We start from the raw sequence: 24443 nt of genomic DNA on the forward strand, positions 1-24443 counted from the left end.
GAGGAGCTAGTCAGCAAACACCTCCAGTTCATGGGAATTGGAGTCAGGTTGTAAAGCAGAAGCTCCAGCACTGCCTGGATGTCCTTATACATCCTGGCACAGGTGTAGGGAACTGCAGTGTTGGTGTGAACAGGGAATGAAGCACCAGAAGGAGCAGCAGCAGAACGTATGCATGACCTAGGTGTTGATGGCCATCAAGATCCCAACACATCCACCTGCAGCTGCTTAGGATGCTCAGATCAGGAGGGAGAGTCCAAAGATGACTCTTAAAAGCAGGGCAGGATGGAGAGACTAATCAGCATCAACTCCTAAAGGGCACCTAATGCATATTCAAAACCTGCACATGGTCACCAACCTAAGAATGGCTCAGAAGAAGTCATGAAGACCCAAAGGCTGATATGCCTTGTCATCAATGTCATGGCAAAGAATCTTAAGCAGATCATGTGGGCACAAGGACCTTGGTGGTTGTGGGAATATGGGTCTGAGAGTGTGTTGAATGTGATTGAGTGAAAACAGTTTTGTTTTTAAATGAAATCACCTTCCTGCCCACACAACGAGCTTTACCACACTGGTTCTACAGCACTGCAACATGATTTCCTATATGGAACTGCTTGCTAGACATCAGGTCAAATTGAACTGGCTCCCTGCTGTTTCTCTCCCTGTAGATGCCATATGGAGGCTGTATGGAGAGGGACAATAAGAGCACGGATGCAGCCATGGAGTTCCTCCTGCTCGGCTTCTCCGAGCTGCTCTGTCTGCGGGTCCTCCTCTTTCTTATTTTTCTCACTGTCCATTTGGTCACATTGGTGGGGAATGCGATGATCTTTGTGGCAGTGGTTATGGAGCCTTCCCATCCTCCCATGCTTTTTTTCCTCTGCCAGCTGTCCGTCATAGAGCTATGCTACACCTTAGTCATTGTCCCCAAGGCGCTTCTCAGCCTGATCGTGGGGGACAGCAGCACCATTTCTTTCATGGGCTGTGCCGTGCAGATGCACCTCTTTGTGGCGCTCGGTGGGGCCGAGTGCTTCCTCCTGGCAGCCATGTCATACGACCGTTATGTTGCCATCTGCCAGCCCCTGCACTATGCGGCGGTGATGAGCAAGGGGTTCTGCCTCAGGTTGGCTGTGACGTGCTGCCTGGTGGCCTTTGCCGTCGCCCTGGGGCTGACGCTGGCTGTGTTCTGCTTGCCTTTCTGCCAGTCACGTTGCATCAACCACTTCTTCTGCGATGTCCCTGCTGTGCTGCACCTGGTGTGCACACAGAGTTACGCCGCTGAGCTGCTGTTGCTGGCTGCCTTTGTGCTTTTCCTGCTGCTCCCCTTCCTCCTCATCCTCACCTCATATGTCTGCATTGCTGCTGCTTTGGTACATGTCACCTCCTCCATGGGAAGGGGAAAGGCCGTTTCCACCTGTGTTTCACACTTGGCCATCACCTTGCTACACTATGGATGTGCCACCTTCATGTACGTTCGTCCCAAGTCCAGTTACTCCCCAGCTCGAGATAAGACGGTGTCTCTGGTTTACACCAACTTTACTCCATTACTGTATCCCCTCATCTATAGCCTGAGGAACAAGGAAATCAGGGGAGTCCTCAGGAAAATGTTGAGGAAGAAGAAAAAAGCTCAGCTGAACTGGGATGATATCAGAGCTATGATGTGTGTGTGCGGTAAACTTCAGCAGAACGAATGAATCTATGTGTATTGGAAAAACAGCCCCATAACCATGGCAGGACCAGATTCTCCGTAGCCTTCTCTGTGGCAAATATCCAGGCAGGATTCAACAGCTTCAATACATTTATGACAAAAAGACATCTCTGCTTAAAAAAAACAACCACAAATGAGAAAAGATCTCTAACAAAACACTTTACCTAAAGGGAAATGCTTTAATGACTTGTGAGGATGAAGAGCTCTGATCACTTTGTGGTCTCGCTTCTGTGATCACACATCACATCATGCTTGTTTGCATTAATGGTCATGTCAGCACAATTGAAAGATCAACACAATTTTTTTTAAAGCTGCTGTATTGGTTTCATTATTTTTCTATCAAGATGACAGTAGAAACTGTAAGGTGGGAAGTCAATAAAAATTTCAGATTGGTAAGTTTATCAGCACAAAAAATCTGAAGAGGATTATTGGAAAGTTAGAAGAAGAAAGCCCATGCCTAGAAAGAAATGGAAATTAAGCTGTGGTCTTCTCTAAAATTAGCAGAAGGCTGCACTCCAGCATCCCATCACAAGGGGAAAGGCTGTGGTGTAAACTCATCTTTGCATTATCCTAGATAATGAAAATGAAATCACCATTGATTTGACAGGAGTATGACTTTCCTGCACCTGGGAAGACGGCAGGGAGCAATTTTTCCTTTTATAGGGAGATACTTTAGGTTTGGATTGTTCCTATGGCAACATAAAGGCTAAGATACTGGTCTTATCATGTGACTTCTATCAGGAAAGACGGGTTCATATAAATAAAGATGCCTGAGGAGTGTTGAAATCTATCATTGTGAGATTAATAATATCATTGACACAGCTACTGGCATTTCTTTAGCAAAACCAGGGAGAGTTAGAGCACACCTGGCCTGCAGCAGATGTAGGAGTCTGAGAGGTGCAAAGTGGCATTATTTTGTGTTTCCTACATGTAGGTAGAACAGGATGATTCTGACAAATTAGGGAAGATCAGTTTTGGACAGGAACAAGGGGGAAAGAAGCAAGTTCATTATTTTGCTTAATACTTCCCCCTGCCATGGCTCTAAAGCCCAGACAGACACTATGATTGAGAACTCGCCTCTTACATATCCAGCTGTTGAGAAAAAATCAAAAGGCTTGCTTCTTTTCCCTGTCTAATCCAAGGCAGTCCCAGCACCCCAGCTGCCCCCAGCTGCCCCTTGGCAGATTGAGAGCGCAGGGTGATACTTGCTTTCCCTGGGCCACAATCATTACTCATTGCGGTAAGTGGATTTGGCTAACGTACAAAACTGGCGCTGTAACCAAGGGATTTGTGCTGGAGCCATCTGACAAAGGAGAACTGTGGAATTTAAAACTCACATTAAAAGCTGTCTTCAAGCTGACAGTCTAGCCAGCCTAAAATATTAGCACGGCATATTGGATCTCATGTCAATGAATAACTAATTACTGCTGTCAGCAAAGGTTTATCTGCATCATTTAAAATTATCATCAAAGTTGTAGTAAACATTTTAATCACCTGCCAGGTCTCCAAAGAGGAGAAGGGGAGGGTCTCAGTAAAAGCACGTCACTTGCTAACAGAGAAGTGCTTTAGAAGGATGTTAGGGAAGTACTTTGAATCAACTATCATTAAGTAACTGTAAGGAGCATAGGACAAAACGGCAGCATCAATTCAAAACCCTGTCAAGTCAAACCAAGCTTGGAAGTTAGTCCTGCTGCAGGCATGGGCTGGCCTGCAGACCTCCAGAGGTCCCTGCTGAGGTGGGTAGGATGCTACAGCAGCGGTTTCTAGCCTGCCTCCTAGGAGGCACTGATACTTTCAGACACCTGGCAATAAAGCTAAGGGACAGAAAGGTACTGAGGTTTATAATACTGATCAAAACCTTGGTAGAGGCCTTCACCTGTTGGTGGCAGCTGTGGGCACAGGCTGGCAGAGCTGTGACTGTCACCCACCGTGAGCTGTGAGAGGGCAGCAGGATGCGTCCTCGGCTGGGGGTGTCCCTCACCAGCTGCTGAGCAGAGCAGCTCGGCACACCTCCCTTTGTCGCAGGGACACGGACGATGCCTCTGGGAAGGATGGCATGACCGACAGGGCATCCAGGCTAGACTCCTGGCTCTTGAGACCTGAGATACCTCCGGGAAGCACCACAAGCAGTGGAGGCTTTCTGCAGACACTGTCTCCACCTGATGTCCTTGCAAGATGAACAGATTGAGGAGATATCCCAGAGCCCAAGACTATCCCCACCAGTATTCCCGCACCCAGTCACGGCACCCTCAGCCCCTTTGCTGTCCCCAGCTGTGCTGAGTGCAGGGCTTTGCTCTACAGATCTGTAGAGAGGGCTCGAGAGTGGGAAGAGGGAAGCTTGAGGCAAGAGCGGCAGCGATGTGTAAGAGACATCGGAACCACTTTCTTTTTAAATGCTGTCGTTCAATTGCCGGGAGCTGCCCGAGGTCCGTTTTCCACCCACCTTTGCTAGTGGCAGTTCCAGTCCCGTTGACCCCGTAAGCTGTGTGCTGAGAGCTGGAGGGTGCTTAAGTGAAGTGAGACAGTGACATCCCTGATGGATGGATGGAGGAGCACAAGGAAAAAAAAGAATTTCTCAGTCCTTTTCAGAACTTCTCATGGAACAGCAGGATGCAGTCAGGCAGTGCAGAGTTAAACGAGTACAGCATATTCCACCTCCAGCCAAAGATGGGCAGGGCAAAGATCTTTCCATGGACATCATAACTGTTTGGTCTGGGTTTGGCCTCAGGACCCTCCAGTGTATGAGTACAGCTGGGTGCCTGCATTCCACAAGTGGTCCTGTCCTTTCTGGAAGAATGCCTACATCCCAAATTTGCAGAGGCCTGAGGTCTGGCAAACACAGGTGTCATAAAATTTTCCAATGAAACCACCTAAGACATCTCTAAAAATCCCTTCGTGGTTTACACAGCCATAAAGACAGCATGTTCATCCCTGCAATGAGTTTTGTAAAGGCTGCACTGAGCAAGGTGCTGGATGAGGACACAGATCCTAGCAGTGGCTGAGCAGAGCACTGGAGCTCAACCTGTAAGGCCTGTAATGTCACGTCAGTTCCATCCATGTGCTCAAAAATGATGAGGGTTTGGAGGAAGAGACACTGAATAGCATTCAGGGTACTCAGGGTCCAGTACCTCAAATGGTACATGCCATTCGAAGCTGAATGAATCACTGAAGGAGACACTTCCAGGAGGTATCTTGAGTGCTACCTGCCAGTACCACTGATACTGGTAGCATACCAGTGAAATCTGCTTTTCAGTGTAGAGAAACTAGTGAAAGCTCCTTTATTTTTGCACACTGCCATGTTTTGCTAGCAATCCAGGTAAGACAATTCCTAAAAATTGTTCCTATAATCAATCTCCTAAAAGAATTAAGTGCACTTGCATTGAAAATATTTCCTTACTGTTCTAGGAGGCTAAATACAAAAAGTTTACTAAGGGTATGTGTTTCCGTTATGGGTTAGAGAAGCTGAAATTCTCCTGGAAGCCCAATTTTAAGAGCACAGAAGATGTTTCGATGTATTCTCCCTCCTTGACAAAGTTGCGTTACCACAGCCTATCCATTTTGGCTTGTGTGGAAAGTGAGTCCACCGCCCTCCCTTCCTTTGGATTCTTTAAAGGCTTAGAAAACCAGCAGCTAATTCTGTATTTACCCAAATCGCTTCTTTGTCTTTTGATCTGAAGCAGGAGGAAAGTGTCAAGGTGAAATGAATACAGCTATTCACAACAATGGCATTGTAGCCAGTGAAAATGGATGTGGGGAGAGGATTAAACCTAGAAAGCTACTTCAATATCATGAGGGTGAAAAGCTGTCAAAGATGGTGATGTGCTTTACTGAGAAAAGGCCCCTGTTTCCCTTCGGTTTATCATTCAACATGCCAAGGGCAATAGCCATATTGACTTTACTGTGATAAAAACGAGTGTGCTATAGGAGTTTCTCTTGCAGATATTTATAGATAGAAGATTTATGGAAGAAGAGAGATGAGTCCTTCCTGGGATTGTTTTGTGCCTTTATATGAAATTACTTACCCAGCATATAAAATCTGATAGGACCCTATAGGATACAAAAAAATGAAGTCCACATCCCTAATAAACAGTCTAATGGGGAACAAATATGCCTAAATATTCTGCCCTTCCCTCCCAGAACCAAGATTTTCTAGACTCTGAAAGCTTTTTATTTTCCATCTGGGTTGTTGTGCAGGTCTTCAGTCCCCTTTAATGAGCTGCCTCAGGAAGCAAGAAATAAGGAAAGACCAAAGCCGAGCTGAGGAACGAGGCAAAGCCCCGTGCCAACTGGCTGGTTTCAGCCACGGTTTCACTTTGCTCTGCAGTCAGCTCCACATCAAAAAGCTGACTGAGGTGCTATTAATAATTCCAGCGTTGCATCCCTAACCCAGAGCGCCTGGCTCTGAGGATCCTGCCATGCTCAGTTATCTTCTAGACCAGTCCAGGGACAAGTGAGAATGGGAAGGTCAATAGCCAGCCAGCGTGTACCCTTGGCTTTACCTGCAAAAAGTGAAGACACAAGACCGTCTGGTTCTACAAACGGCTATGTAAAGCTGAGGGAAGACCAGATGGCTCAGCCCCATGCGGCCTCTAGCCTAGTTGCTGCTGAAAATCAGGTCCCCTAAAACCTGTGGCATGTTTTTATTGTGTTTTTGGTCTACGATTGCTCTCAGCGCTCATTTCAGTTTTCATGTTTTGGTTTAATTAAGAGTTCAGGTTTCAAAAATCAGGTGGGAAGCTAGACTGGGAATAGAGTTGACAGTGAGCTGGTAAGATGTTACCACAATCAGTGCCCTCCTGCCACCCACAAGACGTCAAGTGTCTGTTTCAAATATCTTCTCTTGATGTCAACGTTGAAAACAGAGGTTGTTAACACAGGGACAGTGGGCAACCACTTCATTTCTGCACAGCACTGCGACACTACAACACCAAGCATAAGCTACAAGAGCAAGAAATAAGGGCAACCTCACTGTGTTTGGATCGTAATTTGTCAAGAAGAGGACCATAAAAATAACTGCAGATTTGAAACAGACATAAAAGCTTTAAAATTTCTATTGAACCTCCCAGAAATTAAAAAATTGATTAATTTACACATTCAGCTGTCAGTGTAGAAAAAAGAAATTTAAAATCACACCACCAAAGTGGCTAGAGATATGGCTGCTTACTGCACGTTATCAAGGTCAATGATTTTTTTCAATATTGGTGAGGTATTTTCACACAAGTATAATTAATCCAAAAGTGGGAAAAAACAGATAGAAAATATGAACAAATTATAAATTACAGAGTGGTATGTATTTGTCATGCAGGGACTACTACTGTTATATTTTGAGCTGTGTTTCAATTACTAAAAATATTATAAACCTATTTTTCTACAACCTGGTTGAAGAAGTTACAAGAATCTGCTAGAAATCACATTTCTCTGGGTCAGATTTTATGTTCATTGCACACACACTGTTGTGTTAGTAATGCTGAAGGAGAAATCCTGCTCTTTTTTTTTCTCTCTTTTTTTTGCTTCCTGAGGTCAGTAATATAAGTAATAAAAAAATGAAAACTTAATGCCAACAGGATAAATTAATATCTTCAAATGTGCCCATGAACAATGTGCTTTCCAAGACCAGTGGAAAGTGCAGAACAGCACTTTTTATGTTTACAAGTATATAATGTGCTATAATATCTGTTAGAAAGTACTTAACTCTTGTGACACAGACTGGTACCACATAGAGCAGTTTTATGAAGGGAAACATGAATCAGATGAGATTAGGGCTAAGGTTGCATTGCTTTCCACTTGTCTAATCAAGACATCACATCTTAACATAAGTGAAGCCATTTTGCTTAGATTTTTTTGCAATATGTCCCTCAGTCTCTCCTGGTTTCACTGTTGACCAAAAGTGTTAAGTGGGAAAGAAACAAAATCCCAGCCATCACCAGACAAAATTGACTGCATCGCCCCTAAACTGCACTGGTGTCGATGGGTGGGGGGTGCTCTCTGCTCCTGCCACAGCACCGTGAGGCAGCTGGGACCCCCTGGGCTCCACAGCCACTGGACCACCACAGGGAGCAGAACTGGCCTATGAAGGAAAGAGAATTTCCTCAGGTAATTTCTGGGGCAAAGAAAGGTCTTCCTCCTCATTTTCAAGATGGCACAATAATTTAATTTACCCTGGTCTGCAAGCCCAGTAAGAGCATGGCAGACCATGTGCAAGACAGCTTATCGAGAGACAAGAGCCAGAAAGCCATGGTTCAGCCAACAGTGGAAATAGGCTTCTGTGCCTGGTTAGGTATCCAGGGCATCAGCAGGTAGAGAAACACCTGGGAGTACCTTGCTGATGAACAGCTCAGTGGAGTTTTATGCAGGGATATGGGCTTCTAGCCCATATCTGTGTCCTTCCCTCTGGTATGCCATCTCTTTTAGGTGAAGAATACATAGGGGAAGCTGCCCTCCCATTTTGACTGGAGCCCTAGTAAGGAGATGTCTACATTCCTGGTGGAAGAAGACATGATGCTTCGTCTACTGGTGACAAACAGAATCAGAAGATCAAGGTGGGAAGGGACTACTGGAGGTCTTCAGCCCAAATACCTACCCACAGCAGGGTTAACATCAAGGCTGTGGCAGGCTGCTCAGGGCCTTGTTCAGGCAAATCCTGTACATCTCCAAGGGTGTTTCTCTCTGGATGTGTGAGGAAGTGTCCCCTGTTTTTACTGGGAATGAGAAAACAGATCTACACTCTGTCCCTATCAGCTTCATCCCTTGCCCTTGTTATTCTTCTCAGGGGGGAACGATAACCAGCTTAACTACTTGTGCAGTCCCTAAGTGAGGGGTGACCACTTTGTGATCAAGAGGAGTCACTTGTGCTCCTTTGTTGGAGTTTAAGGTATCTCTTTAAAATAAAGTCTGGGTTTCTGAATGAAAAAAGTCCATGTAAAAAACTAATTTAACAAACCACTAGATGGTAGGAGTCTATTTTTTGCAGAAAGACTGCCTGCAGTCAGCTGTTTGAAATACTCTAAGATAATTGCTGGTGGAGTAGAGCCAGGAAATTTTCCAAGATAAAAAAGAAAATACTAGAATATTAAACTGTGGTCATGGAAGGGAGAATGAGGGCTGGAGAGAGCACAAACTCTCCACAGGAAATGAAAGATGGGAACAGAGCATCCCCTGAGCTCTACAGAGCTGTCATAGATGTTTTATAGAGCTGTAGAGATGGTGGATAAAGGAAGTTATCAGAGGCCACAGAGCAAGGGCAAGTTCCTCCATTAGACTGAAGTGGGGCTCATTGCAGAATGTGATTGGGGTCCCTGGGAGCACCATACATCTGTGTTACTATAATGCCTTACTGAAAGCCAGTTCAAGATGCACAGATTCAAGTTAATACCAAAGGGATGCTTTGATAGCTTGGGCAGTAATATCAAGCAGGGAACTCCAGACATTATTTCTACATTTGGTTTCATTCATCATCTAGAAGGACACCTAATTAATGGTGAAACTCGCAGCTCTTTCTAAAATGTGAGGAGCAGCACACACAGTAAACAGTTTATAAGAAACATAAGAAGGAGTTCTGTCTGAAGTGCAGTTCAAAAGAAGCACATCCCAGCTCAGCCTTGGGAGTGCCCTTTGACTGTCCCAACAGCACATCAAGACAAAACCTGGTGTACACCCTTCCTCCTCAGTTCCCTCACCACAAGCCCAAGTATCCGTAGGAGGAAAGCCCAGGTGTGTTGTGTAGTGATATTTTCCAGCTAGATACCTAATCTCAGTGATACTTGAAACAGGATACTGGGAAATGGAAGGAGAAAATATGCCCTGCAATTCAGAAATACTCAGAGGGACTAGAAACACAGGATGAGCCTCAACCCAAAGGCATGCTGAGAGTGACTTTAAAAGATGCAGTTATCTTCTTGCCATCAAAAAGCATGCCAGAGATGGGAAGCCACAATAATGAAAAAGCTGTGGAGGTATACATCACAATCATAGAATATGATTATAAAGATAAAGATATTTTTTTAAAGTTATTTCAGATTTTTTTTCCCCACTAGACACTCAGGGAATTAGTTTTGTCCAACTGTTTACAAAGACAAAACCGAACCTTGTGATGCACAAGCAAAAGGATGCTGTCAATGAAACGCTCAGCAGAGCTGAATGAATAATTCATGTGTAGTGCTCCACCGTACTGGTACAGCCTCTGTGTTATTCGCTCTTTTACCCTTTGGATCTGCCTTTTGGTGCAGAGGACACATGGCAAGGTAATGCAGTGGAGCTTTTACAGATATCAGTAAAGTTCCAGGCATTTGGAGGTTTCTACTTGCTTATAGATTTGCTGCAGATCCTGACCTTGCTTTTCTGTTTTGATTGCCATTGCACACATCCTGACTGGGACCTATCGCAGGTGAACTTCAACCTACAAAATAACAAAGCCATACATATGATTTCTGACCACTGTCACCTGGAATACCCCAACTCCTGACCACCATCAGCCAACACCAACAAGGGAAGAAAAAGAAAGTAGATCTTTTTTTAGGCCATCTTCTCCAAAGCCCTAGTAAATCTGTTCCTGCTGCTCCGAACAGTTTAGATCAAGTGTCCTGACTACCTGCCCACTAATGCAACTGAGCCAGAGCATCCCCAGCTTCTTCACCCCAAGCTCTGGCACTTCTGAGATTCCACAGATGCAAACCTGGGTAGCCCTAAGGAGCTGAATGCAAGGCTGCAACACTGGTTTGGGGTTTGGTTTTGCCTTAGGAAGGATACGGGCGCCTGAGCCGCCCTAGAGCCTTACCCTCCAGCTGCGAATGGTTCTTTCCCACTCCATGTCTGTGTAGGTCTCGCCTGTGTAGCCCCGTCACACAGAAGGTAGCCATGGGCCCATCTGCCCCCTGCTACACCACAGACTGGAGGAGGCACAGGATGGTGCAAGTGAAGGCTAAGACGGACACGTTCCGCTAGTGCAAACTCAAGGTGTGGGATGCGGACAAGGAAACCTTGTGCTGGAGCTGCAATGGGAGTTGCTCAAATGTGGGGGAAAGGTGGGCATAAAAATTGGAGGCTTAGCACTGTAGAATGAGAAAAAGCACTTTAGACAGGATTAACGTGGAATAAATTTAAGATATAACTGCTCTGAATGACATTAATATTTAAATTATTTGTATTGATGTTTCACTTCATGTGCTACATAAAATTGAAAACTTAGCATTTTAACTATTTGTTCTCAAATTTCTCTTGCCCATGTTTGAGATTCTTGGGGTGGATTTTGGTTTTCCAAGATGTATGGTTCAAGGATCATGGAACTCCCTGAGGGATGCAGGCACCAGGGCCCGCAGGAGCTCTGCGCCCCTGGCCCCTGCTGCTCCAGAGGTGCCAATCGCTTAGGCCTGTGTCCCGGTGAGCCCGGGACATCTCCCAGGGTCGAGATCCCTCAGATTCTTTAGGCAACCTGACAAAGTCCTTCCTCTAGCCTTCCTTGGGGAGGAGGAGAGCAAAAGGAATGCAGCTTCCCAGCAAGCGTGGCAATAATGCTGTCTGTATCTTACAGGGAGGGGTGTGACAGCTGGGCATGGGTGGGAGTAACATCCGTGCTGGCTGGAGGCAGAGCTGCAACAGAAGCGAGTTCTTCCACGTTTCTGTCCCTCGGGAAGGGAGCTCAGAGCCCCGAGGGCTCTGCCCGCACGGGGAGCTCCGGCCCCGCTCCGCGCCCGCGGCTTGGCCGGCGCCGGCGCCGCCGCCCAGGAGCCTCCTGGGAGCAGGGAGCCCTTCTGCCCGACGGGGCGGCCGCGGCTCTGCCGTGCTGTCGCCGCCGGGGGCCCGCCGGGGGCCGCTGTTCGGGGCGGCCCTGCCAGACACGGGCTGCGGGGCGGCCGCCGCTCCGGCGCCAAGCGGGGCGGGCGGCGCTGGTGCGGGGCGGCGCTGCTCCCCGCAGCCCCTGGGGGGGCGGCAGAGCGAGGCCAGCCCCAGCCCCGCCGAACCCCCGGCAGCCCCCGCCGAGCCGCCGGGGCCGGTGGCGAGCGCTGCCCGGGAGGTGGCGACCGGGAGCCTCTTTCGGGACTGGAGCAAAGGTGGAGGGAGGCTCCCGGGAAAACGTGGCTGCTTTAAGGTGGGTTTATTTGCCTGCCAGATGGGAAGTCTGTGCCCAGCCCCTTTAAAACAGGTAAAGGCAGTAAGGCTTCTCCACCCACTCGCCTCGGTCTTTCATCATAAGCGCGGGCCAGGCGGGCGTTGTGCAATGCCCGCGCTCCCGTCGGGCGGCTGCGGCAGCGCTTCATGCAGCGGCCCCGGCTCGCAGGCCTGAGCCGGCAGGGCAGGCAGGGGCTGGCGGCCGGCCCCCTCCCCAGCCAGCATGGAGCCCAGCGCCCGCGGCGGGGCCGGGCTCTCCCTCGGGGTCCTGCTCGTCTGGGCTCTGCTCCCCCTCGAGGTGCCCGGGAAGGAAGGTAAGCTGGGACCGCTGCTGGCTCTGCCCGGGGGGTCGGGCTGGTGGGGGCACCTCTCTGAGGGGCAGGGAACGGGGGTCCCGGGGAGGGCAGGGGGGCGCGGGGGGCCGAGGGCCAGGGGCAAGCCCCCGCTGACCGAGCCCAGGTGCGCCCTCCCAGTCCCTCTCCGCCCCCTCCCAACTAACGCGGCACATCCGCTGAGCCGCGAGAATTCCGCCTCTGTTTGCCTTAAACACAGGCGTTGCAGTTAACAAGTTTAAACACAAACTTAGAAACTTCCAACACCCCCCCGCCCCGGCAACACCCCCGCAGTTCCCCCCGAAGCCCTCCTGGGATGAACTCTCGTGAGCAGGGGCAGCGGGTGCGAAGCCTGGGGGGCCGGGCGGCCTCAGCGCTGGAAGGCAGAGCTGGGCTTAACAGTTCCCTCTCCCACCTCCTCTTAAGAAGACTCTTGTGCTTCCCTTCTCTGTTCCACTTAGTCCCTTTTATTAGATGTAGTGATCTTTCTTCTTCCATCTTGGCAGTTGCACAGTGGTTATGAAACATCTGGGGAATGGGAATTTTTAAGAGAGGTGAGGAAGAACAAGTCTCTGTTCCGTTCCCCACCTTCTCCTGCAGTTAATTCCTGCCAGAGACTCCTAGTCACTGTTTCGCACAGCGAGAGGTGTTGGGGCTTTTCCAGCCCGAGGACAGCCCTCTCCTTCGGTGCTCTAGGCTCTCCAGCGAGAGGACTGTCACAGCTGGTGGTTCAGCCACGGGCTCGTCTCAGACTCGGCGAGTGCCGACTGCTCTTCTAAAGCATTCTTGACCAGCACGCTTGTGTTGGGGATCCAGCTGCACGGACGCAGCTAGCAGGCATGGTGGAGAAGGCCAGCCTAGGTGAGAAGTAATACAAGGTAGCGCTGGTTTCCGTAGGTGTGCAACCAGTAGTTGGCAGCAACGCTCAGGGACTTCTCTGCCAGCTTCTCCCCTATCTCAGCCATCTCATTTGGGCTGTGCCCGTGACCCACTCTTCCCTAATGTGTCTATCTGGGAACAGCTCATTTCCCCGGCGTCCTCTCTTATCTGAAGTCTTTCTTCTTTTTGGCGGACCTCCTCCCATGGGGCTGGGCAGCCATGTAAGATGCTGAGCAGTGACGCTGTGGACCAAGGAGCTAGTAGCCCCTGACTACTCATACTCCCAGCACTCCTGTAGCCTTGCTGACTCATTCTTCCACTCCTTGGAGAATCCCCGTTGTGGGTTTCACTTTGAGAGGTGCTTCCCGAGAGGGGACTTTGCCTGTTCCCATGGGCCCTTGGCTGTGGAGACAGCGGCTGCCAGCGGTGCAGTGGCATGGCACACTGGTACACAGGCTCCGAGCGGTTCCCGTCCTGGCCGCTTCCATGTTCCTTTTCCCTTGCTCTGCTAGAACTTGTCATGCAACCCCTCTCACTTCCACATCGCTGCTTCAGGCCTGAAGCATGTGGGATAGGTATTATCTGGGTGACAGTTCTGGAAGGACAGGCTACCTCACCTGAGAGTTTTTGAAGCCAACAATGCAAGAGCAGTATCTTGAGTAGCAAGACTGAGAGCAGAAGGGAAGGGAGTGAGGAGCCTTGTCTGGACAGGGAGTCTGTGGCTAGGAAGGTTTTGCTGTGACCATGCAGCAAACACTGCAAACTTGCAAAACCTGGATTCCTGCTTTTCCCTTCTCCCAGTCCTGAAAGGGTGTTTCAGAGGTGAGAACAGCAGTGCAATCCCTCTTATCTCTGATTCTGGGCCCACAGCCTGCTTCCTCATTCCATAGGACTCTTGCCGATCTGCACTTTACACTCTACTAGTTGTAGTTGGCAGGCAGTATTCGTAAAGCAGTCGATGAGGGGGAGGAAATCTGGTTACTTAAATGCCATTTAAATATCTTTCCCCTCCACCTTTCACCCCCAGATTTTTTTCTGAGATGTTTAGGAATGACCCCTCTGAATATACCCACAGGAATCTAAAAGGGAATCCAAGGAATTTTTCATGTTTTTTACGTTCCCAGCCGGGCTGTGCGAGGTGCACCGAGAGCAGCAGCGTGTGCCGGCAGCACCGCCGGACCCACGGCCAGCACGAAGCCACACATCCAGTGGTGTGACTTATTTCAGCTCCTCTCTCTTCTCCCCGTTCGCCTACAAAGCGATTAGTTTTTAACTCCTCGGATCAAGACCTCAGGGCAAACTCTGATCACAATTTCAAAGGGTTAAAAATGAACATACCACTGATTTTCTGCTTTGTGACATGACTCCAGGAGCCAGGGCTTAATACAGCCAAGTTCAGCAAGAGGTGGCAAGGCTGCACCCGGCAGCCTACGCTCTTGCTGATGGGGCTGGAACACTTGCGGCGGGGAGTGAGTGAACGGATTTCTCTGTGGTGGGCTCAGCAGTCTCAGCAACTGGTGCATCTCATGGCTTACGGGGCTGTGACAGCAGAAAGTCCCTTCCACCACCTCATGCTGCCTCTGCACTTCTCCGATGTGTTCGGAGCACTGAATGGTACCTCTAGGCAACACTGATTGATTATTTTTTTTGTTGGTAATTTGATTGCCTGCCTTTTCATCCATCTTGTCTGCTGCCTTCCTATTCCAAGGAAAGCTGTGTTCGGCTGCTGATGCTGGGTTCCCATCCCAACAGGAGTCAGCCTCCTGCTCCCATTATGGGGCAGCTTTAGGAAGCAGAAAAATTTGTCAGGGTCACATTTTTTTGGATGCGTGTGGGTATTACTCAAGAGGAGGGTGGAAGGGGAAGGGGTCTTATATACAAGGAAAACATTTTAACTCACGGCTGGCTGCACTGTCTTCTATCTTCCCATCCTTTCTGCAGCCGCACTGTTTGAAGGTAGAAGGTCACAAAGGATGTGGGGTTGAGAGAGGAAGCACAGGCTTCATCATCTATGACAAAATAAGGATGAAGCCATTCCATGGGCTGTATGAGTTGGGTCAGTGGTAACTTTTTTTTTTTTTCCCCCTCTTCTGGTTTTCAGTGGATCTACTTGACACAAGCACTGCTCAGGGTGAACTGGGCTGGCTTCCAGACCCTCCAGAAGTAGGGGTGAGTATGCACGTTTAAGGAAGGGGAGCCACTGGGAGTGGTAAATGATGGAAAAGCATAATCCAAATTGAAATTTCACCCTGCCTCCCAAAATCAGGCTTCTGCAGCTCCAATCTGTCCTGCACATTGTATACTTCATCAGCCCCTCTTCCTTGCAGCCCCTTCACCTCTGCAGCCTCAGCCGCTAGCCAGCTGTTTGAGGACTGATGCCTCATTGACTTCTAGTAGCTCTTCTGATGCCTATTGCCTTCCAGTAGCTTTCAATGATTAAACATGTCCTTGAAATATATTGTTTCCATGAAGTAATAAAACTTAATGAAGAAAAAGGGAAAAATCAAATAATCACCTAGCTTTTCATTCTCACATGTTGCAGATACTTCTTATGTCTCCTTTTCCGGGCAGGTAGCCATGTCAGAAGTATTTCTGTCTCCCAAGTCTCTCAAGAATTTAGAATCTTTATCTGTTTAAGGTTGTTCTTTTTTTCCTCGAGTACTGAACCGAATGATTCGGTTACACATCTCCTAACTCCGCAGCTGGCTGAAGAGGTGATGGTTATCTCATGGGGCAGCCATCTGGCCTGCTGGGGTGGGCTGCAGGGTTCTAGGACTCTATACCCAGCCCTCACGCCATGTTTGGCCCACACAGCTGATAATGGCTGAGGCATTTCCCTTTGTTCTGTGACTGTAAAATTGAGTTGATGGAAGCGCTTCAAAATCTACTCTTGAAATCACTGCTAAATTGGACCCGAAAGGGCAGCTGAGCTCTCAGCTGGTTTCGTACAGGTCAGCTGCTGTGTCTGAGGTGCAGCTGAGCAGCCCCTCTGGCACCGCAGCCTCTGCTCTCCGAGGGGTTTCCTTCGCCGTGGCAAGGCTGTGGGAGTGGTGGGAGGCAGGCACAAAGAAAAGGGAATTCAGGGACGACGCTGCAGGAGTTAGAAGGACATGTGTTAATACATAGTTCCAGTTTCTCATCCATGCACTTATCTTTCTGGCAAGCCCCAAGTTCTCCAATGGAGAAATTGTCTTTACCCTTGCTGCTTACAGACCTGGGTTCAGCCTGTTCCTAACTCATTTTCATACAATGTGCTGTGCCTGGTTTAAATTCACCCCAGCCACCACCTCCTCCTCCTGGGTGAACTAGGGCTAGACAGTGAGGTTCTCCTGCACTGGCATAACTGTACTGGTTTCATTAGTACAGCTGTTTTGGTTATTATTAACCTTACTCAGAAGAGGTGCCCTAGTGAGACATACATGTAGGTCATGCTTTGCCCACTGTTCCCTTTGTTGTCCCCATCAACTGTCTGTGTGGTAATTTTAACCCGATACCAGCCTTCAGGCATGTTCAGGATGAAGTTGCCTCTCAAAGAGAAAAAAACACTGAAAAGTGCATTCTAAAAATAATCTCATAGAAAGAAGACAAAGCCTTTATTAGCAGACATCTGGTTTTTGCACAGGGGGCTCCTGGCAGTGCTAGGAGTTAGCATTCCTTCCTACTTGTGCTACATCTGCTTTTAAAAAATACGTATATTTAAAATATAGTAGTTGTAACTGGGAATTGTAGAAGATGCTGGAAAACATGGCCTGAGAGCAATCTAAACTAACAGATTGGGATGCTGATGACTGGTAAACTAACAGAGGATGAAGCATAGATTCACTGACTTCTGATGAGCTACTTTTTTGCAGGGATTTGTCTAATTACGTCATTTCCCAATAACTGTTAGGTGGAAGGCTGACAAATTGCCACAAGCAAAAAGGGAACAATGGCTGGTTCTCTTGGAATCAGAACTTTGAACAAGTGTTTCTGAAAGCATTCTTCCAAAATGAATAGGTAAATGTGTTCAAGGCCAGGTTGGACGGGGCTGGGAACAATCTGGGCTAGTGGGAGGTGTCCCTACCCATGGCAGGGGGTTGGAACTGGGTGGTCTTTGAGGTCCGTTCCAGCCTAAATCATTCAGTGATAATACGTTTGAAAAAGAGCTGTGATTAATTCAGAACATTTTTTGGCACACAAGAGCTAAGATTAATACAGAATAGTCTGAGTAGCTTCTTTAGTAGCAGGCTGGAAACATTGAGCTGTATTGCGTACAGAGCTGAAGGGTGTATTTCATGTAGCAGTGCTACCTGTACCTCACCTGAGGTGCCAGAGCTCTCCCATCAGTGAGCTGGACTGGTGTCAGTATCCTTATCGCACAGAGGAGGAACCTGCTGTGAGGAATTTTCATGCTTTATATGGACACAGTCTCGGAGGCATATCCCAGAAGAGGCTGGGTAATTCTGTGGAGGCAGGGTTATACCTTTGTTTTCTCCTCACTTTTCAGTAGTGGCAGCCACGTGTGGCTGCTTCTCGGCCAGCTCTGTGTCCAGGACAGGCAGTGCTTCTCTTAACGTGCTCAGCCTCGGCACGCTGAGCTTTGCTCCAGCCGCCTTTGGGCAGCATGGGTCCTTTTGTCTGGACTTCCAGGGCACGCTAAGCGGCATCTTGTCTAAGCTTAAAGGTAGTCTCTAAGTGAAAGTGTCTGTAGAAGTTTGCTGAAAGGTTTGTGCTAGCTTGCTTTGTAGTAGCTGTTTAGAAAGGATTTCATTCATTTTAGGCTAGTATTGGAAACTAGGCCCTCAGAAAGACAGGCTGTAGTTCCTATAATCACTTGCTTATCTACCTTACCACCCCCACCCTCCATCATCTAACAAATTTCTTGACAACTTTTTTGTCTTTGAAGTTTTGAGACAGCAATACCAGTTGGGCCGGGGAGCTGTTAACAGTACTTGTGATAAGTTCCCATGTTTTAACATATATTAGAGCTAATGACTTTGAAGGTGTCAGGAGTCCAGAATTCATTTGCTCTGACATTTCTTTAAGGCTCCCCGTGCTGTACAAACAACCTGGCTATTTGAACTGATTTCAAAAATCACTGAAACTGACCTAAAAGGACTTTTCAAATCCTATCATGAACAAATTCAGTTACAGTGCAGGGCATGGTAGCGTTGCTGCTTGGTAGCTTGTAAAATAACTGCGTACAAAGTTACTTATCTCTCTTTTGCTTTCAAATATAATTGCATCAGCTTTGAACAGATGGTGATGAGATGTTATGTTATCCTCTTGCATTTTACTTTCGATAGGCTGGCCCTGAGCAGCCCAGCCTGGCTTTGCGGTTAGCCTTGCTGAGCAGGGCTTGGGGACCCAAAGGTCCCTTCCCACCCAACTCGCTCTGTGTTTACCTGACAGTTCTGCGTTGCTTGTTCGCTAGCATTCTGAGCTTGAATTTTTAGACCAGGCACATTTAGACCATTTCATTTCAGCTTTACCTGAAATTTTCCTTTTGTCCACTCTTTCCAATTTCCTTTTTGTGTATGTGAATAGTATTTGCACAATCCAGTCACACTTTCACAAGTACACGTGACTACTTAAGCTTCTAGCCGTTTGTGCTGTAGGGTGCCATGCACTGAGCATCCCAATAGGACTTTCTGTCTCTGTGCTGTTGAATGGATTGTAAATTAAACACACTTTATTATTTTTAGGCTGGTACATTTTCTTGGGAGGCATGCTTTCATCAGTTCTACAGCTGTCTTTGCTTGTAAAAGAGTCCTTCTTCACACTAACCTTGTTTTTAAATTAGATATCTGTTATTTCAGGAATTGCATGAACCCTGCTGCTGCCACTAAGTGCCAGATTGTTTCATATTTATTGCATATGAAGGGTTCAGTGGTGCTCAGTTCTCAACTGGTAGCTGGTTTATGGAGCTTATTTTTCCCAAACTATATTTCTGCATACGTCATAGTTTTATTAAAGCTTCCAGATGATTTTCTTAGTCTCCTTTCTAGGCTGCTGTTGTTCTCAATCTCCTGTGCATGGTGAGGTGGAGGACATAATTTGTTTTCTGCGTATTCCATACTCGTGCTTGCTTCCACACATACTTCAAAGTGATGCTATTGGTTTCAAACTTTCTGCGGGGCCTCTCAGTGTGCATAGCACCTTATCTGCTCGACTTTTCCAAATTCTACCTTCGCACAGGACTACCGGTGTGCATTTAATCCCAGTGACCTAACGTATCCCAGAGGCTATTCATAAATATCCACTAACTGCAACTACTGTGGTTCCAAAAACACTTGAAAAACTTTGGCAATGATGTAATTCTTGTGCATTTCTGCACCCCATGTTTCACAGGGGTCTGATTATGAATGTAGCAGCTGCCGAAGTCATGTGAATTCAATGTCAGTAAGCCAGTGCTCTGATTTATTTTCATTTTTGACACTGATGTTTTCCTATTAAACCCCGGGCATAGTAAAAATTCTACACTGCTCAATTACTTTCTTTAGGGAATAGACTAGATCAAGTACCTGTGACCCATCAGCAACTTTTTTATCAGTGACCACATGTCAGTGCTTACACAACTTCTGATTCTAGCAAGGCAAGGCTGTGTTCCACTGAAGTGAGAGGTCCCAGACGTTGATAACAGCTGATGGCTGGTTTCTGTTTTCCACCACTTCTGCTTAGGCAGATAGGCTTGGTCATGAAGGAAATAGTGTTGTGGGCCATGCAGCCTTCAACCTGCAAGTGATCACAGCACAGCGCTCCAATGTCATTTAACCTGGGCAGTTCACTTAACTAGACTTCTTGGTGTCTTCCTCAGATAGTCTTACCTGGAGCGAGCCAGCTTTTTGTAGCATCTGAAGGTGGTGTCAAAAATGGCCACCAGAAATGCTATTATGTGCATCTCTTCCCACAGCTGTTGCCCATGCATGTCCTTTAAGACCTAATTCAAAGTGATGCCATCGTGTCTGTCCCTGGAATAGAGTAGCTGTATAGACCTCAGGCTGCTCTCATAGGGGCTTAGCCCCCATAGGAACAGCATTTGTGTAAGGGGCAAATGCTTAGAAAGTCAGCTAACTGGGAATGGGAACAGCCCTGGCTTCAGCATCATATCCTGACATGCCCTGCTGCTGTTGATGATATTCTGTTAAGTGAGAATTAGTTATTTTGTGTAGATTTGGGAGAGAAGGAAAAAAAATGTTATGTGTATCCAGATATACTTGACTCAGAGGGGTAAGACGGGGGGAGTAAAAAAAGTGAGGCGAGAGGAAGTAAAGTGGAGACTAATAGCTGTACCATAGGACAGGCTGCGTGAGCCACCAGCCAGGTAGCTGAGGATGAAGTCACTGCCACAGACCCGAGTAGCAGTCTTGGCTAGAGCACTCAGCATTGCAAACCAAAGGGCAGAAAAGACCTGAGAAAGAAAATGTTCTGAGCCAGAGCGAAGATGCTGTGCAGACATGACATTCATCGCTGGCTGCTCAGGCATCAGGTGATGACAGCAGTGTTGCCTAGCAGCTTCAGGAAGATGATTCACCCTTTTATCGCTGTTGAATGAGAGTGGACAAGGTTCACTTAACTTCCTCATGTCAACACAAAAGCACCACAAGTCAGCTGGAGCTCTAGATGAGTCTGCCTATAGCATGGTCCTCCAAGAAGACTGACAGGCTATTAAAATGAAAACAAAACAACTTTTATTATAATACCAACCAAAATGCTGGTAAGTTTGCAGGCAGGCAGGTTAGAAAGGAAAGGCTTTGTATCTTTTGTTGCCTGCTGTGTCCCTGCTGGATGGACCTATGCTTTGAAGTGTGATTCTTACCATCTGGGAGGCAGAGATGCAGAAAAATGCGCCCATCTCATCTTGGAAGCTCATTTCCGTTGCTTCTAAGGCCTAGTTCCTTGCTTCTCTAGGCTTGACCTGGAGCCTGGCAGTTCCTCACTGTGACTTTAATGCTGCCATCTCCTGCAGCTTCTTTTCTTTAGGCAGGTTTGATCACCTTAAAGAAAAGGCACAGTTACCCTGTCTGGGATTGCACTTTAAAAGGAACCTATACAAACAGCAAGCATTGCCTGTCACCATCAGACTCATTTCCCAGGTTCTCCATAAATACTGGAAGTATATTTGACACACCATACAAAACCGTAACTCACACCATACAAAACTCTTTGCCTTGGAGGAAAAAAAAATCACTTCCATTTCAATGGATCCTATGCAATGTACAATGTAGTGCAGAGCCAACACGAGAGTTAGCCTTTTCTTTATCGGTAATATGACTTTAGCCACAAGTTCTGAACTCTTAAGATGCATCCTCTGATTTTCCACTCCTGTCCTTTTTGTAGTCACTGATACTGTTAGTGGGTGTTAGCAAAACTGGTATATATGAAACCAGCATTCCAAAGTGGCTGGGTGAAATGCTGGACTAGAGCAGCAGCATCCCTCACCGAGCAGCATCTGCTGTCACCAGCCCTGTTTTCGTGCAAGACTTTAATGTGGTCAGACGGTTTGGGGAATGAGCAGACAGCAGAACCTGGGTCTGATAAACAGGTTCCATAATCGGTGCGCTGGAGCTCTGTGGCTCACGTTAGCACCTTATCTTTCCATAAGAGCCTGAGTACAAGGTAAATGGGAAGGAGATGAGTGGGATGGAGACCTGCGTGCTAGTGCCCTAAAGGGCAAGTAATTACATAATGAAGTTGTGAAGTTGCTCCTCCCTGGAAATAATCGATGGATCATTGTGGGGAAAAAAAAACGTATCCTCCCACCCAGAAAGATACTGTAGACAAGTAAACATCACTTCTGCATTCAGTGGTGTCAAAGACTCTGTGATGATGGGATGAAATCAGACTTCCCTGGCCATTGCCAAATGATCAAAGAAATAAACACAGACTCTGCTCTTCTCAGATTTAATGTTATAGGACTTATGAAGTTAAATGTCTCTATGTCACCACACTTCTATCGTCATCTGAATTGTCCTCCACAACAGCAAAAGGACTTGTGAGAGTACTGGTAAAATTTGAGTGCAGGCTCACAGAAACTTCGGGACACTGCCAGGCACCACTGTGGTGCTGCTGGCTTTGGCTGCCTGGGGTCTGGGGTCTGGCTTTGCCTGCTGACGGGTTCGTGCAGATGCATTTGAACTGAAGAGCTGTTCATCGTATCACCGCAGGTACCACCAAGGTGCCTTGATTGTCACAGCCTTTCCTCGAGGCACTATGCTGGGAACGCAGTACTGCCGCGCCTGCCATGCGAGCTGCCTGCAGCTCTGAGTCTGCTCTGGGAAGGGGCTGGGTGGCGGTCCCACGCGGATGCTGCTGCACACAGGGCAAAGAGACTCCACAGGCCAAAGTGCTGCCAGGGGAAAGAGACAGAAAGCATTCAGCGGAGCATGTTCCATGAGGTGGCTTCAGGCTTGGCACGCTAGTGATGTACTGTTGCTGAAAAAATCTGCTGGTTTGGGGCCCTGTGATTTTTCTTCAGGAAGAGATTTCATGGTTTAAAATAGCACTCTGAATTCTGTTGCAAATTAGATGGGAAAGAGATATGCTGGCTAAGCCCCAAGTGTGCTGTAGCTGGCTGGAGTAGTTGGTGCAACTCTCTCACCCAAATCAAATGTTTGACCCAAAAGTCAAACAATTTATTGTTTTTCATTATATAGAAGTCCTAACTTTTCCAGCGGAGACATGCATCTTAAGTTTAGTAACTTTAAGCCTATTGGCGAGATGCTTGCCTTGCGGTTGCCTTCTGTAAGTCTCGTAGAAGTATCATGGTGCCTTTCCCCAGGGGTGTGCAGGCCACAGACTGGAAGCCACCGTGCTAAGCTAATGCGAAAACAAATGAAATATAGGTTACAGCCAGCAGCCTCTTATCTGAAAGGAGACGGGGCAAGTTCCTGGCAGGCTGGAGATGGAGACAGCATTACTGTTGTGAGCCACAAGCTCTTTTTACTCCAGTCTGAGCCTCAGGATGTGCAATACTGTCACAGCCTGCTGCCTCTGTCACTGGCAGCCTACCTCTTTATTAGCAAGGATGAGGCTTGTATTCATCATCATAAAAGGTTTGTTGGGTTTTATTTCCACATAAAAAACCCTAAAACCAAAGGAGATCACTTTACTGACACCTGCAGAGCCTGAGACAGTAACTCCAAGAAGACCTACAAACTGCCTCTGTTTCTGTCTTATACCTTATGGCAGATCCTAGGAAGAGCAGACCACAGATGGATGGAGGAGTCACAGGCTGTCCTAGATGGGCTCCTTGATGCAGGCGTAACCCAGAGAAGGCTCATTTATAGAAAAAACAGAGTAAACCTTCCTTAGGCTTCAGAGCTTCAAACTGTGTAATCAATTCAGATTTGATGAAGGCAGATATTAAAAGGCATGTACCTTATCTTACCTTTGGTTTTTTACTCACATAGCAGACCAAACCAATACTGTTTACTACCAGATATCTCCTGGTGTCCTTCCAGACTGTTGTTCAAGTCATTCTGAACTGCCTTCATAAAGACAGCTTGCCTCCACTACTGCTTTCTTTGTACTGAATCCAACCTAGCAATGGGAGGAAAGTTGCCATCCTTTTCCCTGAACTTGCAGTGCTCTGAGGTTATTGAGGTAGTACTTTTGCTTTGAGGCTGCCATTCACTTCACACTAATTGCTGTACTGAAATTTTGCTCCGTATTATACCACCACACCAAGACTTTCAAGAACAAATCTCTGGAACTAAGTGCCTGTGTTAGTATACAGGTTCCCAAGAAGTCCAGAACACCCTTTTGTTCTCAAATCCAATGGCTACATCCTGAGACTTCTCAGAATTCAAGCTACTAATTTATGGTATTCTGCTGAATGCAGTGGCTTTTGTTTTCTTAGCAACTTCTTAAGAATTCTAAAAGGTTTTAGAAGTTAAAAGACTAGTTTAAAGACAGTTAACAAACTTAAAAAAGAATTTAAATCTAAAAGATTTTAAAAGGAGTTTTACAGTATAAAATTTAAATAATTTAAGAAGTCCTTAGATTGCTTGGAGCAGGGAATTGGACTAGAGGATCTCCAAGGGTCCTTTCCAACCTGAGTTTTTCTAAGGTTCTGAATCTCACGAGAAAGTTTTCTGTAGCAACGTAAAACCACAGTTCACTTGCTGCTCAAATGAGGAAGTCTGACTTGCACTGTCCCCCACTTCTGGAAGAACGTTTCCCAACTTACGGCCAGACTGATGACTGGAGTAAGGATGCGGTGTCTGGAATGAAATGGGTAGAAAGTTACATTATCAAAGGAGGTTGATTCAATGTCATTGGCAGACAAACTGGAGAGCCAAGTAATTAATATTGATTGAGCCAGACTTTACCACACGTTTATTAAGAACATTACATTAAGAATCAGAGGCATACATTTTGATTTTGCAGCAGATTCTTTGAGGACGTGAGACAGTTGCCTAGCAACTCCTGGACTCATCACCCTT

At 47.1% G+C, this 24443-nt stretch overlaps 2 protein-coding genes across 4 annotated transcripts in view; both read left to right on the forward strand.

The window, feature by feature from the left end:
* Positions 1–665: 665 nt before the first annotated feature.
* LOC101920593 (olfactory receptor 10AC1) lies at positions 666–1688 on the forward strand. The gene has a single exon (XM_005235399.3). It carries the CDS (start codon positions 666–668, stop codon positions 1686–1688), a length of 1023 nt encoding a protein of 340 aa, XP_005235456.2.
* Positions 1689–11340: 9652 nt separating this feature from the next.
* Positions 11341–24443, forward strand: part of EPHA1 (EPH receptor A1) — a 34573-nt gene continuing 21470 nt past the window's right edge. Inside the window, exons 1-2 of one of the 3 annotated variants that reach the window (XM_055807178.1) lie at positions 11341–12120; positions 15119–15186. In XM_055807178.1, coding sequence (XP_055663153.1) covers positions 12030–12120; positions 15119–15186 — 159 coding nt within the window. In that variant the 5' untranslated portion in view covers positions 11341–12029. The remainder of the gene's footprint in view (positions 12121–15118; positions 15187–24443) is intronic. The other 2 variants (XM_055807179.1, XM_027783734.2) reach the window with 2 other exon arrangements.

The sequence above is a fragment of the Falco peregrinus genome, chromosome 6 (assembly GCF_023634155.1).
Source record: "Falco peregrinus isolate bFalPer1 chromosome 6, bFalPer1.pri, whole genome shotgun sequence".
NCBI lineage: Eukaryota > Metazoa > Chordata > Aves > Falconiformes > Falconidae > Falco > Falco peregrinus.

Excerpts from the sequence above, each read along its gene's own strand:
- LOC101920593 (XM_005235399.3), top strand. The coding sequence starts at position 666 with ATGCCATATGGAGGCTGTATGGAGAGGGACAATAAGAGCACGGATGCA.